Raw genomic sequence first — 19,125 nt, 5'->3', positions numbered from 1 at the left:
GAACGTATCACCTTTCACCCCATCCCTGAAAAAGAAGGCTCACATAGAGTAAAGGAATTCAAGGAGAGCGCGATCCGCTTCTTTCCCTGAGAGTCTACCTAAGCAGCTGGCGAGGAAGGAGGCAGGGATGGATAGGCCCATGCAGGGGAAGACCCTCCTACCTGGGGGACATTGGCATTGCAGATCTCGGCCATGATGTAGCAGATGTGCTGGAGAACAAAGAGCCCCGCATCCAGGCGCCGGAGGTAGAACTCCTCCTCGATGTCATTGTCTATGATCTCTCCTCGCCGGACCATGTCCTAGAAACAAATGAACATTTAGGAATAAAAGCTGGACAGTGAATGGGAGGAAACAATGGACTCCTAGTCTGGCCATAATACACACAAAAATAGCAACTACAACAACAGCAAAAGAAAACTACCTCATCTTTTTGATTTGTCTACATCTCCCATTACTCTAAAGTACCTTTCACATTCTTCATTCTTAATGGACTAGAGAGGCCCCAGGAGGCGAGCTTAAAGTCTATTTTTTCCTATCTGATGAATCAGGGCCAAAATGATCTCATCCACATATAAAAAAAGCTTAAAAAAAAGAAAAAGCTGAAGGGACACAAATCTAAGCTATTTATCTGCTTCCACTCATTTTTTACTCTTTGGTTTGGGCCTCCATAATCTCTCTGTAAGGTACAGTTGGCCTCTGACTTACCATGGATCAACTTTATGATGGGGTGAGAGTGACAGACATGTGGTAGAAACTGTACTTCTCCTGCAAGGCTGGTAGTGGCCTCAGCTCCCAGTCAGCCATGCATTTTCTTTTCTTTTTTTTTTTTGAGATGGAGTTTTGCTCTTGTCCCCCAGGCTGGAGTGCAATGGCGCGATCTCAGCGCAATGCAACCTCCGCCTCCCTGGTTCATGCAGTTCTCCAGCCTCAGCCTCCTGAGTAGCTGGGATTACAGGCATGTGCCACCACGTCCAGCTAATTTTTGTAGTTTTGGTAGAGACGAGATTTCTCCATGTTGGTCAGGCTGGTCTCAAACTCCTGACCTCGGCCTCCCAAAGTGCTAGGATTACAGGCGTAAGCCACCACACCTGGCAGCCACGCATTTTCAACTCATGGTATTTTCAATTTACAGTAGGTTTATCAGGATGCAATGCAATGGTAAGCTGAGGAACATCTGTATATTTAAATCTCCCTTCCAAATCAAGTTAACCACAGCAGAGAAAGGTCCCCTTTCTCCACAACTCTGAAACCAATGGCACAGGCACCCAACTTGCGTACATAAGCCCTCTGGCCTAGGTGTTTTGTCAGAGGCCATGCTGCTTTTCACACGTCCAACACCCCCCAGGCCAAAGCCCTAATTAAGTCACGGGAGTCTCCTTTGTAACCCTAGACCTCTCAGACTTGCTGTCCTCATTTCCAGTCCTCCCTAGTAGATTCCTTTAAAAACAAACAAACAAACAAACAAAAAGCTTTATTGAGATATAATTCATACAATTAATCCATTGAAAGTGTACAATCTAACAACTTTTATATATTGAGTTGTGCAATCAATTTTTAACATCTTTACCATCTCCCAACCCCAATCCTCCCACCCCTCATCCTGTGTGCTGTGAACACTTCTGCCAAGATGGCTCAGAGCCCTACTGCTTTCCCTCCTTGGGATTCTGGGGTATGGTTCAATCTCACATAATTTTTAAGCTACATCCATCACAAAGGCCTTCCTGATTTTTATTTAAGGCTAACAACTCTCCTTTCTAAAATTGCTGAGAGCACCTTGACAAACCACTCTGCAACATACCTCCTCTCCTCCCCATCATCTTCACACTGACTTCAGTCCCCACCAGCTCTCTCTGTCTCCAGCCTTTATTTCGTGGGAGTGGACTGTGAGCTCTGTGAAGGTAGGGCCCTAGCTCAGTACATATCTATGCAGCCAATGAGACAATGAGAGGAAAAAAGACATCTCTGTTTTTTTGTTTTGTTTGTTTGAGACAGGGTCTTACTCTCGTCCAGTCTGGAGTGCAGTGGCATGATGTCAGCTCACTGCAGCCTCGACTTCCTGGACTCCAGTGATCCTCCCACCTTAGCCTCTCAAATAGCTAGGACTACAGGTACATGCCACCACATTCAGCTAATTAAAACTTTTTTTTGTGTGTAGAGATAGGGTCTCACTATGTTGCCTGGGCTGGTCTTTGGGCTCCTAGGTTCAAGTGATCCTCCTGCCTTGGCCTCCCAAAGTGATGGGATTACAGGTGTGAGCCACTGCATCCAGCCAGACATCCGGTTTAGGCTATGAGCTCTCAGGAGTGACAACTGGGTGTGGGGACTTGTTCTGCGTGACTAGCACATGGGCCTAAGAAGGCAGGTACTCAATATATGCTTCTGATGGCAACAATCCATTTCATAATTCTGTTGGTAGCTTTATGGCCACCATTCCTTCTGACAATTCGGGCTCCTGTCACTGACGGAAGCCCTTGGGATCCTGCTTTCCACTCTTCCACATTCGAAGAACTCACCACTGTGGTCATCAATCTCCACCAAGAATCCTTCAGAGACTATTTAGACACAGATAATGCACTTCTTTATTTGCCCGGGGGGCCAGCCGGTAGCAACACAAGGCTACTTTTCATCTCGTTCCCATGAGGCCTCTATCTTTGATGTGGAAATGACTGAATCTACTTGGGAGGACTGGATATGAGGACAGCAAGTCTGAGAGGTCTAGGGTTACAGAGGAGACTCCTGTGACTTATTAGGGCTTTAGACTGGGGGGTATTAGACGTGTGAAATGCAGCATGTGCCCCTGACAAAACCTGAATCCTCTTTGGCCTGCAGACTGCTAGGCCCTGTACTGCCTGGCAAATCAATAACACTAATTCCTAGCTTCATTTAGTAGCAAATTCATTGGTAATCTGGTAATGGCATTAATGTTCACGAGGTAGTCATGGAGCACTGGACTGATGTCCAATGAGTTTAAAAATAGAAGGTTCTCTTTAGTTTCTCATTTACTCATAATCATGACTTCCTGCTCCGGAACGCTGAAGTGTTCAGCAGTTACTACCAAATTTTAAAAGGGCTGGAAAGGGATTATTCATCCCATTGTATGAATTAGAAACCAAAGCACACAGAGGTTAAGTTGCTCATAATTACCAGTTGCTAGAAAACGGATTCCCCAGGGATAGGAATCGTGTGGGATTCATCTTTGATGTGGAAATGAGTAACTTGGCACAGTGTTGAGACCTCTGGCCCTACTAAGTGCCTAATGGCAAGAACACTACCCTAAGCACTGAATTAAGGCAGTAAAATAAGGAAAATGGAGGTAAGGGAAGCCCTGGTTTTAACCACTGAAGAGGTCGGTGGAAGTCACAAACTTTTAGGAAATGGCCAGAAAGTAAGTATAGTGTGCCCACATGTTAAAATAATTGTGATAGGTGCTGATCGGGGTTGGGTGAAATGTAAGGGCGTCCTGGAAGAAGTGACTTTTGGGTAAGGTTTCAGGGTGCATGATGGGCAGAGACAACAGAATGGAGTGCCTTAGAGGTACAGTCTTTGCGTTGTGTGAAGGCCCTACAAGAAAAGACTTTTGTTGGCCATACTTTCTGCTCACTCTCCCTCACCCCAGCCCAGCCCAGACAGGCCTGGGTTCCCTTCCTGGTCTCGCCTTGCTCCTCGTGTTGGTACCGCCCACTCCTCAGTCTCTATCATCATATATTGAAAGTCTACAATGTGATGTGCCTCACAAAATGTTCCCTGAGATCCCCAAGCAGATATGATTTTTCAGTCCCCTTCAGTGGGGATTCAGTACAAATCCCCACACCCTGGATTTGTACCTCTGTTATGGTACCTCCCACGGTCTGCCTTGAACTAGCCATTCAGATCCATCCCTCTTCCTTGTGTGCGTTCCTTGAAAGTAAGAGCTGTACTGTGCTCATCTTTGTACTCTAGGAAGCACCTTGTGTAGCATTTTTTGCTTAGTAGGCTTTTTTTTTTTTTTTTTTTTTTTTTGAGGAGTTTTGCTCTTATCACCCAGGCTGGAGTGCCGGGTTCAAGCAACTCTCCTGCCTCAGCCTCCCAAGTAGCTGGGATTACAGGTGCCCGCCACCAAACCCAGCTAATTTTTGTATTTTTAGTAGAGACATGGTTTCACCATGTTGGCCAGGCTGGTTTTCCCTTCTGACCTCAGGTGATCTACCCACCTCGGCCTCCCAAAGTGCTGGGATTACAGGCGTGAGGCACTGTGCCCAGCCCGTAGTAGGCTCTTGGAAAGCATTTGCCAAACAGTATTGAAAAACAATGAAGGGAGAAGTTCAAAGCTTTTTAATGAGCTGTGTGTGCTGAGACTTGCACGGCTGGGGCAGAAGTGAAAACATCAGGAAATGGGGAAGGACTGTGCCTTGGAGGGTGAGCTGATAGCAGACATACAGGCTGGCCAGAGAAGTCAGATATGATGGGCTACAGACTGTCAGCCAGCACTGTGCAGGAAAATGTCATGAATCAGAATATGCAAACAGCCAAATGATGGACACATCGGCTTAGAGCATGGAGAAGCAGGTAGAGTGCATAGCTGGAAGACCAGGGTATCAGCCTACGTGAGAAGGGGAAGGGAAGAGAAGAGGCCCGGGAGGTTACAAACAGGGGAACCTGAAGTGGAACTCATTCATTTACCCACTCAACAGAGATGTCTTGAACAGCTAACTGTGCCAGGTGCTGTGCTGGGACAGCAAAGATAAAACAGTCTACATAATCGAGGTGCTTATAATCTAATGAGGTTAATGAATATGAAATTCTTTTTGAAAAATGTAATAATGACTATTATAAAGGACCTTTCAAACTGTACTGAGTGCTGTGGGAACCCACAAGAAGGCTGGACTAAGTCTGTATGGGGGGTGGGGTCAGGAGTGCTTAAAGAAAATGTAACATCTGAGCTGGATTTTGAAGGAGTTTGACAGGCTGAAAAGGACATTCCAAGCAGAGGAAATAATAGCATGCATAAAGGCACAGAAAAGTCAACTTGGAGAGAACAACAGTGGGACATCAGTATCACTAATGGAAACAGAAAGGGGTAAGAGGAGGTTTTTTTGTTTCTTGGCTTATTAGATCACAGCTTTTGGTAGATCATATTATTTTTGATTGATTGATTACTACATACTAGACATTGCGTGAGGCAGTCTGGATAATAACTACTGCTGTCATTACCCACCTACCAGAGAGGAGCAGCTCGTGTTACTGGGGGCTTACTATGTGTCAGAATAGTGCCAAGGGCTTTCTGTATATTAACTCCTTTACCTCTCAGAAATATTGAGAGGCAGGGGCCAGGTGCTGTGGTTCACATGTGTAATCCTAGCACTTTGGGAGGCTGAGGGGGGCGAATCACTTGAGGCCAGGAGTTTGAGAGCAGCCTGGCCAACATGGCGAAACCCTGTTTCTACTAAAAATTCAAAAATTAACCAGGAGTGGTGGTGCACATCTGTAACCCCAGGTACTCGGGAGGCTGAGGCAGGAGAATCACTTGAACCTGGGAGGCAGAGATTGCAGTGAGCCAAGATCGCACCACTGCACTCGGCCTGGGGGACAGAGCAAAACTCCGTCTCAAATAATAATAATAATAATAATAATAATAATAATATTGAGAGGCGGGGATTCTTACCCCCATTTTAGATGAGGAAGCTGGCTCAGGCAGAACAAGCTCCTCAAGGCTAGTGGGTGGCAGAACTGGGACTCAAACCCCAGTCCATGCTCTTTTCATGCTACCATGTTTGTGTGGGTATAGATTTCAGAGTTGTCTGGAGAACAAAGGAAGATGTTAAATATTAGTGTGATAAGGAGGCTCACGAATGGAGCTTAGCAAAATTAAGTTTCTCTAATTAGGTCAGCAGTAGCCCTGGTGATTTTTTCCTTTTTCATACTTTTCTCCATCATCTGATCTTCTTTTAACCAGTTAGGTACACACTGCACCTTCTAGTTTCTCTATATTGTCATGTAGAAAGAACAAACTCAACAGAGCAATGCCAAACTCCATTTTCTTCTCTTTCCTCAGAACATCAAGACTCTGACAATGTTCAATTCGACATTCTACTTTTAGCCGTATGGCCACATGATTTGAAAGTGAAATTTTCAAATGTAGATCTGAGATACGACTATAGCTCATCTCCAAGAAACGCATCACCATTGCTGCACTGAACATGCCCAGAGATGAAACAGAGATTGGCTTCTGAAGACGAAGTTTCTGCCCTGACAGTTTTAGAAGTGCCATAGAAACCAGCGTGCAGTGAAGTTGACTGTTGTCAGGATAGCCCTTATCTAGCCTGTTACAACTCTGTGGCATGGAGTATTTACTGCTGAATGGATTCAGGGAAGCCAAACATAAATGTGTACTCAGTGTTTAAAAGGAAATAAAACAAGCAGAATGATTATGGAAAATAAGAAAGTGAGAAAGTGTGGGCAGTTCTCTATCTTCTCAAGTTTTGGTCTGTTTTAAAAAGAAGATGGCGTCACCTTTATTCTCCACCCATCTTACTCCATATAGACAGGGTCAACTTATAAATGGATTAATACACTTCTGACTCCTTTTATGGGTCCCCAAGATGCCACATAAAAAGCTGATCTTGAGATAAGGACTCGAGATGATTCCTTGGCTATCTGTGTGTGAGGAGGTAGAGCTGGCCATCTGAAAGAACTTCGAAGGGTGCCTGAAACTCCAAAATGGCTGTTGTAAACTCCACCCATGATCAGCTGGCTAGGAGTCAGTCTCTGGAGAAGCAATGTAAGAGTTCTAGAAAAAAATTATCACCGCAAGCTTCTCCCTGCCTTATACCTTCCCTCATCAAAGGTCCTGGAGGAACTGAAGCTGTCTGATCTATAATAATATTCTGACGGCTATGCACTAAAGATATACAAGTGCACTTGTTTCTCTAGTGGCAGGGAAAAACTGAATTATGCCCAACCGACCAATGAGACATATTTTAAAAATGGCAAGGAAAAGAACAGACGGAAGTTAGCTGGCCCATGTGGAGATCATACCTGCCTCCCAACCTCCTTAGTATATGGAGACTGAACTAACAGGTTACAAATATCCCATTCTAAAGAAGGCACCCAGCTTCCCCTTGCCTTCTTTCCCTCTCAAGAGACCTTGTGTGAGTGCAGGAAATATTCAAATTAGATACTGGAACTCCACTTAACTATGATATATATTATAAATTCTACAAATAAGTTCCTCTGCCAAGGTGGAACAGAGTCCTAAGAAAATGGGATCAGATCCCAGCTCGAATACTAATTTACTAGTGTCCTTAGGCGAGTCATTTAACTTTTCTTGGCCTCAGTTTCTTTGCTTGGAAACAGGAAGCCTGCACTAGATCAGGGAAGGCAAACAGAGTTCATCCCAAGTGCCAACTCAATCCACTGCAGTGAGTACAGAATATGATACAAAAATCTGTCGTGAAGCCAAGGCGAAGCTCAGCGGAAGCAGCCCTGAAATCATTAGCAATGCCCACCCTGACTGCAGGAGGGGAGAGTGGCAGTGTGCCTCACCCCTCTTTCCCTGATCCGGTGCTCCTGAAGGTTCCTTTTGGCTTTGATAATCTGGGGCATGTCCAGGACCAAAGCACTTTCAATAGCCAGCTGTAACAGATTTCTACCTGCACATTGGTATGTGGATGGATTTAGGATGTTGGCTGATGGCGTTCCCAGAGAGAGGAGCCGCTAAGAGAAATGCCTCAAGCTGGAGACACACATCACCGCTGCAACAGGACATGATGGTCAACACTGACGATTAGCTCATCCTTTCATCAATAAATTCATCTTTTTTGTGACAAAGACACAACCCCTGGATCTGCTGTGACCTTAGGCCATTTTAAGACAACAGGGGCATGCAAATCACGTACCCTTCAAATGGGAATGTGATGAGCAGAGATTAAAGGGACGTTCCAGGAATCCAGTAACTTCCTTAAGTGTCGTAAATATTTCTCACTTTACAAAACTTCAGAGTGAAAATCTATATGTACGTTGGACTGTATCTGAACGAGACAGGAGAGTTAAGATTTAAAGGGAGTCTTCCACAAATCAATTCACTCAACTCTCACCTTTGAAGAGCCTGAAGGTGACTGTCTTCTTTGTGAAGCAGTGACAACTCAGCATCCATGCAGCATTTTTTGCTGTGCAAAGCAGGGCACCTGCATTAACCTTACCTGCTGTACACGCCCTGTGTTGGGTATGTACAACAAATACCATTTTCAGATTTCACAGATGGAAAACATGAGACAGATGCCAAATGACTACCACTGGGTTTCAGTTGGAGACTTGAGTGGAATGTGATTCCCTAGTCCCAGGCCTTTTCTATTAGTCCTTTCACACTGGCAAGAGATGGACAGCAAAAACCGAATCCTAACAATAGGGCAACTTCTCAAGTCCTTACTGAGTGCCAGGCACCGTGCTAAGCACTTTCAAGGATTTCTCATTTTTCCTCTCAAGAATTCCAAGAGGTAAAAACTATTACTATTTTTACTTTTCAAATGGGAAATTGAGGCTTAAAGAGATGAATCTCTCCTAAGGTCACAAAGCTCACGGGGAACAGGAAACAGAACAGACACAGGACAGAAACTTATGCAAATTTGGCTCCAAGGCTGTGTTCAATTTACAGTTCGAAAAAGGAAAAAGGCTTTGTTTTATGCACTTTTCATAGTATTAGCGTATAAACAAATAGATGGGATATTTTTCTTTATGCCGTATCTGGTGACTAATGCAAACCAGTAGCATTAAAATGTAGGATCACCTAGCTTCTTGGCCTATAATTTCCTCTTACATTGAAGAAACTTTTAAAAGGAAAACAAAAAAATCTACAGCTACACCAGCAAATTCCACATGCAATCTGAAAGAGCTAAAAAAAAAAAAAAAAAAAAAAAAAAGAGAGAGAGAGAGATACTCTGATAGGTTTTGTTTTGTTCATTCCATAAGAGAGGGTTAGAATAAAAACTTAGATGGTAATTCAGTGAATGGCGCATTAAGTAGAACAGATTGCAATTCACAGCAGCATAAGCCTGTTTGGGGGCTGCTAAAATAAACAGATTCATCTCCGAAGATACACAAGGAGGTGGTATGTGCAGCACCAAGGTGCCATTTCTGCAGGGTTGTGTGTGTGTGTTTCCCCTCTTCCAGCCACATACTCACTTTAAATGTTAATCTGTCCTCAGGAGCACTACCAAATCACCATCTTTCCACACGCCTCCATCTCTTTCAGCAGTCAAGTCGCAAGCCCTCCAAATAAGCATGTGGATGTCATTTCTAATCTGCCCCTGACAGGCAGTGAGCTGCCCCTTGCTGATAAAAGGAGACAGTCATAAAAGAGGCTGCTATGAAGCCAATACGAACCTCTCTTGCTTTAATAACATAGGACATGACTCAGAGCTGAAACCTGAGGCCTCCACTCGGTCTCTAGTCATGGGTGGGAATTGCCTCACCATTCAGAAAATGCTGGTTGTCTATTTTCTTCCAAAGCACGGGGAGAAACTTGAACCATGGGAGAGGGAAGTAACTAGAGATGGGAGAAGCATCAACACCAGCAAAACAAATCTTCTTCCAAAATCTTCTAAAATAGGGCGGACTATTAGAGAAGAATCCTAGAAACTGCAAGTCTTTTAGCTGGAAAACTGAGCCTGGAGAATCAGTAAAAGAAAATTCTTTCAAAAATGCACAGCTAACTGATGGCAGCTTTGGTAAGAATCCAAGGCTCTCAGACCACAGCTTTGCCCATAAACAAGTGACTGGCTACACGTTAGTTCTGTCTTAGCACATAAGCATGTGGCAGACTTTTACAAACAATCTCATTAATCTTCAAAATGACCCTATAATAAAGCTATCATGAAAATGAACACACACACACACAGGGCAAGGCATTTCCCAAGTGAACAGAGATCACGTGTGGCAAAGCTGGGATTTAATCTTGGGCTTGTATGACGCCATACTCATGTTCCTTCCATATTACCATGATGTTGCCATCACAAGTGTGATGCAAATTCTAAATTTACTTAAATTCAGTCAATTTCTAAATTTACATCCCCAATAAAAAAAAACCCAGACTGCTCATTTGAATTTTGACAACTTATACTCCGGTCTTGAGAGAATCAGTACTTCTGTGATAGCAGATACAATAATACAAGGCTGAAAATGACAACCCTACTGGAGAAACGGAAAAAGTAAATAAGATTAGTCCCTATTTGTGAAGACTTAGAGTTAGTTTAGAGGGAGAGACATAAGCATGCAGGCCCAAAATACTTGTAATAATAGCTACCACTTAGGGCATACTTCCCTGTGCCAGGAAATATTCCAAGTGATTTACATATACTACATTTACTTAGTCCTCCCCACAATCCTACATGATAGGTACTATTATTCTCATCCTTTTCACTCATGAAGAAACTGAAGCAGAGAGTTTAAGTAACTTGCTTGTAATCACCCAGCTGGTAGGAGTCCGAGCCAGGATTTATGTCTATACAGTCTGGCTCCAGAGTCCCTGATCTTCAGCCTGAGACTGCAGTGCAAGGGTGCACTTGGGGCAAACAGGAGGGGCTCCCGGTGGTCTCAGGGAAGACTTTCTGCAGAAACTGTCAGGGAAACACTAAGCAAAATGCTTAGTACATGACAGACACTCAATACATGTTTATTGACTAATTTGTTTCTCAAAACTCTGAAGGATACAGAGTAATAAATTAGCCAGCTTCATGAAATGGATGTGGAAAAGATGGCAGAGAGAGGTATTCTGGGCAGAGTTCAGAGCAACGGGCCAATGTCTAGAAGGTTTGAGAAAGCACAAGGTCAGGAAGCGCGAGTGGTACAGAATGGCTTTCACACATCACAAGGGTGAGGGATGTAGCTAGAGCAGCCAGCAGGCACCAAACTGGGCGAGGCACCATGAGGCCAGCGCAGGAGGTTAGACTGCATCCCGAAGGTGATGCAAGGCCACTGTTTATTGTGTTTGGGTGGAGAAGTGCATACATGAATTTTCATTTTAGAAAAATCTTGGGTTGTTGTGTAGAAAATGAACTGGAGGGCCCAAACCTACAGATAGGCAGACTAGTTAGTTAGGCAGGTGCTGCACTAAGGGAAGAAAACAAATGATGGTAGCCTGAATGTAAGTATTGGTAGTAAAGAGAAAGAAAAGTGGATAGGCTGCAGAGATATCAGAGGTAAGCTGACCAGACTACGAGAGGTGGGAGGTGGAGACAGAGGAGTAAACAGATGATGCCTAGGTTTTTGACCTGGTCAAACTGGTAAACTGCCCTAATATGGGGAGTAGGGGAAGAGATTATATAGGGTTAGGGCCCACAAGCCTGGTTTTAGACTCGCTAAGTCAGAAGAGCCTATGGGTGATGTCCAAGTGGCAGCTGGCTACATGAGTCTGCAGAGATTGAGGAGGCCCTGGCACCTAGCCCCGATCTCAGCAGACCTTGCAACAAGCCTATGGAGCTTGGTAGAGGGAGAGCCTATTAGCACCACTGAATGAGGACAGAGAGGATCAGAAAGGCAAAACAGTGCCCAAGGTCATACTGCAAGGTAAGTGGCAGAGGTATGAGACAAGAATTCAGGTCCTCTGACTTCTCTTCCAAGAGTAAGAAGGATGATTGTGACTGGCAAGGGGGCAGGCAGGGAGGCAGTAGAGGGTGAATGAGCAAATGGTCGAAACTGGATATTAGGTAAAAGCACCACATCCTCTGCCTCCAGCCCCCTCGTCACTAGCTTTTACTGGCTGTAAGCTGTCTTTTGGCAAATCTATGGACTGAGAAAGTTTGGGAACCACAGGTTTAAAGAAGAGCCTAGGCTAGGCACAGTGGCTCAGGTCTAACTCCAGCACTTTGGGAGGCTGAGGCCTGAGGTTTCCTTGAGCACAGGAGTTTAAGTAAACACCCTGGGCAACATAGAAAGACTTTATCTCTACAAAAAAATGCAAACATTAGCTGGGCGTGGTGGCATGCACCTGAGGTCTCAGCTACTCAGGAGGCTGGGGTGGGAGGATTACTTGAGCCCAGGAGTTTGAAGCTGCAGTGAGCTGTGATCAGGCCATGCCACTGCACTGCACTCCAGCCTGGGTGACAGAATGAGATCCTGTCTAAAAAAAAAAAAAAAAAAAAAGGCTGGCAGTGGGAGAGGAGCTGGTAGGAACTCTCAGCAGGATTCTTTTTCAAAGCTTGCCCCAGAATCTTCCAGCAAGTTAGCAGAAAAATCGACGGCAGCCTCACACTTTCACTGTCTACCATCTCACCCAGTGTGTTAGGCGCATGTACCCCACACATTCACTCCTGCACTTCACCCCCTTTCATATAAATCTTTAAATGAGTTTCGAATGCAAAGGACAAAATCTGTTTAAGACATCAAGTCCTGTGGATACTATTTCATTATAAGGAGTCCATCTTTTTCTTTTCAGGTAAAGCCTGGAATGATTTAACCGTGACAAAATTAGCATGCAATTTGTAAGTCATTACGGTGTAAAGTATGTGGTAAGAACACTTTATTGAACAAAACCTGCTGAGTATAATTTTCCCAGGAACTGAAAAAGAGACAACCTCTCTCCAAGGCTCTCCTCCCTCTTTTAGAAAAACCCTGCTAGTACCTGTATAATTATGTCTTCCTTCTGACGGCCAAAAGCCAGGCACGCTCTGTACATTTAGCCAATGGAAACGGGAAGGAATCCACAAGAAGTCAGGATGCCTTCCCAACAACAGGCGTCTTAGTATTTTCTGGGCTTCAAGTCATTTGGGGAGTCAGGTGAAATCTGCTGAGACAAGAACCCTGGATATTTCCAGATCACAAGAACTGCTGCTCACTAGATGGGTCTTAAGAATTACATGCCCTTGAAAAGTTCAGGCGTAATATTGTTCACCAGAAACCACTAGGGTATGTCCAGAGACATTATGGCCCTGGAATCTCAGAGACTTTGAATACAACATAAAAGCAGAAGGCCACTGCCCAGGACATGGAAGTCTTTGCTAGTTACAGATTATTGTAATACGTGATTTGAACTAAATGTGTATACAATTATCTCTCAGTCCTGTTGATTCTTCCAAGTGTTTTTCGTTATCAAATATTGCTACAGTTATGCCACAGAATCCACAAAACCGTACTTAAATATTTTTAGTGACGGGTCTAATCACAGAGAAAACACAAATCAGGGTTAAAAATTAGTGTTAAGAAATAATGTAGAAAGCCCAGGGTGACTCGCCCTATCTTCCTTAATACTCACAGACAGATACTAATTTCACCTACTGAGCAGTGGTCTTTCATTTACTGAATGTCAGGCACAATGTCCTGAGAAAATGATGAACAAGAGAGATTACAGTCCCAGAGATAGAGAGTAAACAAATAAATGAAATAATTACAGGTTCTGAAGCAGCTAGGGGGAGAGGGCTCGCTTACATATGGTAATCACTGAAAGCCTCTCTGAGGAGGCGACATTTTACTGAGACCTGATAGCAGAAGGAACAGCAGAGAGAGGAGGCTCAGGGCAGAAGGGAGTGGGAAATGTAAAGAAGGAAAGAAAGGCTGTGTGGCAGGAGGGGCCTAGTGGCAGGAGAAGGGGTTGGAGAAGCAGGGAAGAGTCAAGTCATGCAAAACCTTCTGTAGCAGGGAATCAGGACAATGGGTGTGTGCATGTGTGTGGGGACAGGGCAGTGGGGACGCAAACAGTCCCTGTAGAGAAAAGAAAGCTAAAGGTTTTCTGACCACCTTCTGTGTGCCAGGCCCTGTGCAAGCAGCTTTCGTGCATAATACATTCACTGACATCATATCCCTACATACATAACTTCTCAAAGTACACAAATTGGGACATACACTTTAAACACAAACCAACCACCACCAAGGAAGAAAATAAGGACAGGGCAGTACAATTGTTTGCCCAGTCGGAGAACCAGGAAAAAGCCTGGCTATAAAGCCCATGCTCTTCCTCTCACACCCTCCACTCGTGGAAGGTACCCCTCCTCTCCGCCTTCACTTGGCTTCCCACTGCTGCTCCTTTGCTGTTTCACTCCAGACTGGAAATGCCCTAGACATCCCTACCTTTTTAGGTTCAGCACGAATGCTCAGCCACAAAACTAGCCCCCCTAGAGTTTAGGGTGACTCCAGCCTTAGATGACCTCTCCCCACTCCCTGGATCCTCCAGTCCTCGGCTGTAACACCACCCCTAGGCCCATTCTTTTCTTGGCATTTTTACTTCTCACCCCCAGCCAGTGCCTGCCTTTGCAGGCACCTCATCAACATTTGCCAAATGACTAGATTCTCTCTAGTGACCTGGTCAACTGCAAACCATGGGCACTTGCACTGCACCCAGAGAAGCCTGAAGTTCACAGGGAAGGTGATGGCTGAGACAATAAAAATACCAATACTTGAGCCTGTTATCTTAGGTTTTTTGGTTGCAGACTTGGTGAGGTATGTGAGAGATTATTCATTACTGATCTGGTAGTCAATGTCATCAAAATGCCCGAAAAATAAGCATTCAATTCAAGTCAACAAATATTTGCTGAGCTCCCAACTGGTGTAGGACATTCAAATTTAATGGGGGTGAGGAGACAAACTGTCTGTGACTTCAGAGAGCACACGGCATGAGGCAGAGGTGAAAAGGAGGTCGTGTTGTTCTAAGTCACTTTACACCTGTGAGGCGGCTTCATCTGCTAGGATGGCGCCTGAGTGCTGGCAGCAAACGCTGCTCACAAACTCATCCCTCACCCCTACCCGCCCTGGCTCTCTGCATAACACTGAGGCTGCTGAGCACTAATGGCCTTGGAATGTTTGCCAGTGCCCAGCAAAACGGCCTTGGCATCAAGAAGACAGATGTTTGTCAGGGAACGGCAGGGCCCCGGTGCCCGTGGCACACAGCAGCTCTGTGAATGGTGGGAGAGTGGCTGCAGCTATTACTCTCCGTCAGTGCTAATCAATTTCACACCCTCTTCAATGCTGATAATAGATAATCTTTTGGGAAGCAGGCCAAGTTTCCTAACAGCTACAAGCAAGCTGCTCCCTGACACCCAGCCACTTATCCGGTCTCCCTCAAAAAAAGTCTAAGCTGCACCTCAAACAAAGCATCTGACGGTGCCAACACTGTTCTGCTAGGCGACTCCTTCTGGCAAGGAGGATGCTCTCAGGAAAAGGACTGTCTGCCTTACTAAAAAGTTACACAAGAATTCCAAAGGAAGCTAGGAAATTCTAGCAGCAGCAGTGGCGGCGGCAGCTTCTACTTACTGAGCGAAGTACTTTCTATACTTTATGCTTAGTCTTCATAATAACCTTTAACGGGAGGTGTTTTGTTTTTATTTTTTGAGACAGGGTCTCACTCTGTCACCCAGACTGGAGTGCAGGGGCATAATCTCGGCTCGCTCCAACCCTCACCTCTAAGGCTCCAGTGACCTCTCGGGCCTCAGGCTCCCCAGTAGCTGGGATTACAGGTGTGTGCCATCATGCCCAGCTAATTTTTGTATTTTTAGAAGAGATGGGGTTTTGCTCTGTCGACCAGGCTGGTCTCAAATTTCTGGCCTCAAGTGATCTGTCCACCTTGGCCTTCCAAAGTTTTAGGCCTACCCTAAAAAGGTAGGCTGTCTGGCCTCCCAAAGTTCAGGTGTGAACCACCACATCTGGCCCAAAAGGGAGGTGTTTTTATTCTAATTTTACAGATGAGAAAACAAAGCTTAGGAAGGTCACCTCGATTGTCCAAGACCTCAGAGCTAGAAGTGGCAAGATTACCTTTTCTACCAGACTGCACCTCTATCTAGAAGACCAGTCAGTCACTGACCAACCTATCACTGTGCTTTTAATCCATTCCATTGTCCAAAAATGGCAGAGTTACCAAAGGGTGTTTAACTTAACCTGAGGGAATGAGGGAAAACAGGAAGCTCGAGGGGTTGGATCACCTTGCCCAGTATCAGGTTATAGCCCAGAAACTGAGGCTACATGAGGCAGAGTGACAAGCCATAGCTGGCAGTGATTTAAAGGTAGTGCTTGCTCTTAAATCCTAGGTCCCCTGACTCCCAGGTCTTCCTTTTGCCACCCCTCAAAACCTCCCTAGCAGATAACATCAGGGATTCCGTCAGGGCTGGAGTTCTAACTGTCTAATGGCTGTTTCTTTACAAAAGTCCAGGGAATTTCAAGTTGTTTCTAATTATCATTCAGATAAAGAGAAGGGGTACATTACTCCCACAATTTAACAACCACTGAGTGTCCTTCATGTCCAAGTTACTGTATAGGGAAGAAAAGCTGGAAATGGAAGGTTTAATTGAAGAACAAAGGGGTTGGGGTGAATTGGAATGAAAGAATTGTGGTGGAACATGCTAGTATCTAAAGTCCAGCCTCAGAATTTAGAGTCTTTGCCTTTTATCTTGCAGTAGTATCACTGTATAAAAGGAGAAAGCCCCAGTTAATCAATTCAATCAATCCACAAACTTCTGAGGACTTACTAAGTTTAGTGATCATAGAGAAATCACAAGAATGAAAAGTACAGCTACCTATCTGCTGGGGTTCATGAATGAAGGTATATTTTATGAAAGGGGAGAGGTGGATAAGAAGTGGCAAAGAGAAACAGGACACAGGTAACAAGGCCACTGTCTCCCCACATCTCCCCAGCCCTAGTCTCTCACTCTGGCCTGAGGCATGCCCTGAAGGAAAATGCTGGTGTAATTCCCAATGCACACGAAAGCCTTAGCCGAATGGTGCCAACACAGGGGAGGGGAGGGCTATACTAAAATTAGTCCTTCCACCAGTGAAGTTCAAAAGCCTCAAGTGTATCTTTAAGACAAGACTGAAAAGAAGGATGGAGTGATGCAGCAAAACAAGATCACAAGGAAAATGAGGTCTCCTGTAGACTTGGAAAAAAGTAAGCCAGGGGCCGGGCGCGGTGGCTCAAGCCTGTAATCCCAGCACTTTGGGAGGCCGAGACGGGTGGATCACGAGGTCAGGAGATCGAGACCATCCTGGCTAACATGGTGAAACCCCGTCTCTACTAAAAATACAAAAAAAAAACTAGCCGGGCGCGGTGGCAGGCGCCTGTAGTCCCAGCTACTCGGGAGGCTGAGGCAGGAGAATGGCGTGAACCCGGGAGGTGGAGCTTGCAGTGAGCTGAGATCCGGCCACTGCACTTCAGCCTGGGCGACAGAGCGAGACTCGGTCTCAAAAAAAAAAAAAAAAAAAAGGAAGCCAGGCGTCATTTTATAATGTGACTGAAGACTTGAGAAGTATCTTGTAGGAGAGCCAATACGAATCGGACATTAAACAGTGACAGGAAAACTTACCCTGATTAAGGAACACAGATGGAAAGCTACAGTGGCCAGAGATGGCAGAGAACAAAATGGAAGGAAGTAAAAAACACAGAGGGTGGGGTAACACCATAGTAAGCAGAGTCCCTCAAGAAAAAACGTCCAGCAGGTGTCCCTTCTCTCAGCAGCCATCAACATGAGAAAACAAGAGTTAGCCCTTCAGAACCTGTGGTTTGGCTTGGCTGCAATGCATCTGAGCTTCCATTCTCTAGGTCTCCAGTTTTCCATCTGTAAATGGGGTAACTGGGTTCCAGGACCATTCAGTTTCCTTCCAGCTCCTCTACCCTGTGATCACCCTTCCTCAGCATGCCTCCCTCAGGATTTCAGAAGCCAGCAAGTGTGAGTACTAAGACATGCTCTGCCAACATGGTACCAGGTCAGAGCCCTGTACTTTGGCCAGATTTTCGAAGAGAAGCTCTTGTCAAGGGTGCCTGTGCTGTCCACCCAGACTCCCAGGTCAGACCTGGATGGATACTACACATTCTTCTTCCTGAAAGGCTGTCACTGTTGTCAGAAGGGCAGTCATAACCACTTGGCAGACCATCATCTGTTCTACTTTTACAACATGTTAGATGGCACTGCTGTCCTTACCTATCCTGTGGGGAGATACGAGGAACAAAAGGGAACCAAATGGAGGGCAAGTCAATAGCTGGTAAAAAGAAAGACAGGGATACGTACGTGTTTTTCCCCTTCAATCTTCTTGTCCGCCACCTGCATTGCACCCAGATATTTAAAATGCAACTCCATTAGTCTGTCAACCTGAAAGAGAGAGATTTTACAGGCCTGAGTGGGAAGGAAAGACAACGCACAGCAAGAGAACAGTAGCACTCTTATTCATCTCACTGTCGCTCCTTACAAAGGGAGGCCTGCTCCGGCACTCCTTACAGCGGATGAGAGAAGCTTTGCTTAGGGACACATCAGGAATGGATCAAAGGGCTGGGGCAGAACAAAGCAAACACTTAGGATGAATGCAGTTTGAACCAGGTCATTCCCGAAAGGAGGCTATGCATTCTCAGCCCTTCTAGAACTCCCAGGAATGCACATTGTTAAAAACAAATAAATAAATAAAAATTCAAGTCCCTTCTTGCCAAGAGAAGGAGCTTGAAGTTACACACTTGATATTCACTTACAACTTTGCAGAAATTTCTTTTTTCAAACTGAAACCTTTCATGTTCAGATTCTGCCCCAGAGCTGATCTTTTTAAAAAAATGCCTGAGTCAAATCTTTTTAGTTGCTTTTGAGTCAGAAGACAGAGCAAGAAAACCTCCTTCAGCAACTTTAAAAAAGGCCCTGACTTTTGCTTGGCAGTAACTTAAAAATCAGTTTTAAGTTGAGCAAAGTCATGCTTCAAACATGGCTTGAGGAACACTCAGTGGGTTTGAAAAAGTTTTGTTTTTTTCCCCAACACTCCAAAATGACTGAAGAAACACTGTGAAGCCAGCCCAGACTCCTGACTTATCTTTTTATCAGGTTGGCACCATCATAGCCCTTGGCAACTCTGGCATTCATTTTCCCAGGAGCTGATACTGGTTGGTTAATAGGAGATGTTCCGTCAACATGCCATCAGATAGTCTGAGAAGACTGTGGTCACACCTTCTTTAGCCAACACTGACGACCCTAAGACCTTAATGTTTCAGCTTATAAAGTATTTTCATGACCATTATTTCCTTAAACTTTGAAAAACACCTGACAAGGTGTGCAGGGAAGATAGGTAGCAAACCCCATTTTAAAGATGAGGAAACTGAAGCACAGATGTTAAATGATGTCACGAGGGTGACGTGACTACTAAGATGCTCTGTGTCCGAACTTGAAGGCCTCTTCATCATGCTATACTCCTGGTGAGGGTAGA

General features: G+C 44.9%; 1 protein-coding gene and 1 long non-coding RNA gene across 2 annotated transcripts in view; both read right to left on the bottom strand.

Annotated features, from left to right (window-relative positions):
• Positions 1–19,125, bottom strand: part of CTNNBL1 (catenin beta like 1) — a 177,131-nt gene that overhangs the window by 11,878 nt on the left and 146,128 nt on the right. Inside the window, exons 13-14 of the mRNA NM_001261665.1 lie at positions 17,955–18,035; positions 162–299 (exon numbers count right to left, since the gene is read on the bottom strand). Of these exons, the coding sequence (NP_001248594.1) occupies positions 162–299; positions 17,955–18,035 (219 nt within the window). The remainder of the gene's footprint in view (positions 1–161; positions 300–17,954; positions 18,036–19,125) is intronic.
• LOC144332118 (uncharacterized) lies at positions 808–12,757 on the bottom strand. The gene is made up of 2 exons (XR_013399891.1): positions 12,593–12,757; positions 808–1,437 (listed from the first exon to the last, which is right to left on the bottom strand). It is a non-coding gene; the product is annotated as an uncharacterized LOC144332118 (long non-coding RNA).

The sequence above is a fragment of the Macaca mulatta genome, chromosome 10 (assembly GCF_049350105.2).
Source record: "Macaca mulatta isolate MMU2019108-1 chromosome 10, T2T-MMU8v2.0, whole genome shotgun sequence".
NCBI lineage: Eukaryota > Metazoa > Chordata > Mammalia > Primates > Cercopithecidae > Macaca > Macaca mulatta.
This window is presented reverse-complemented; position numbering and strand designations above follow the sequence as displayed.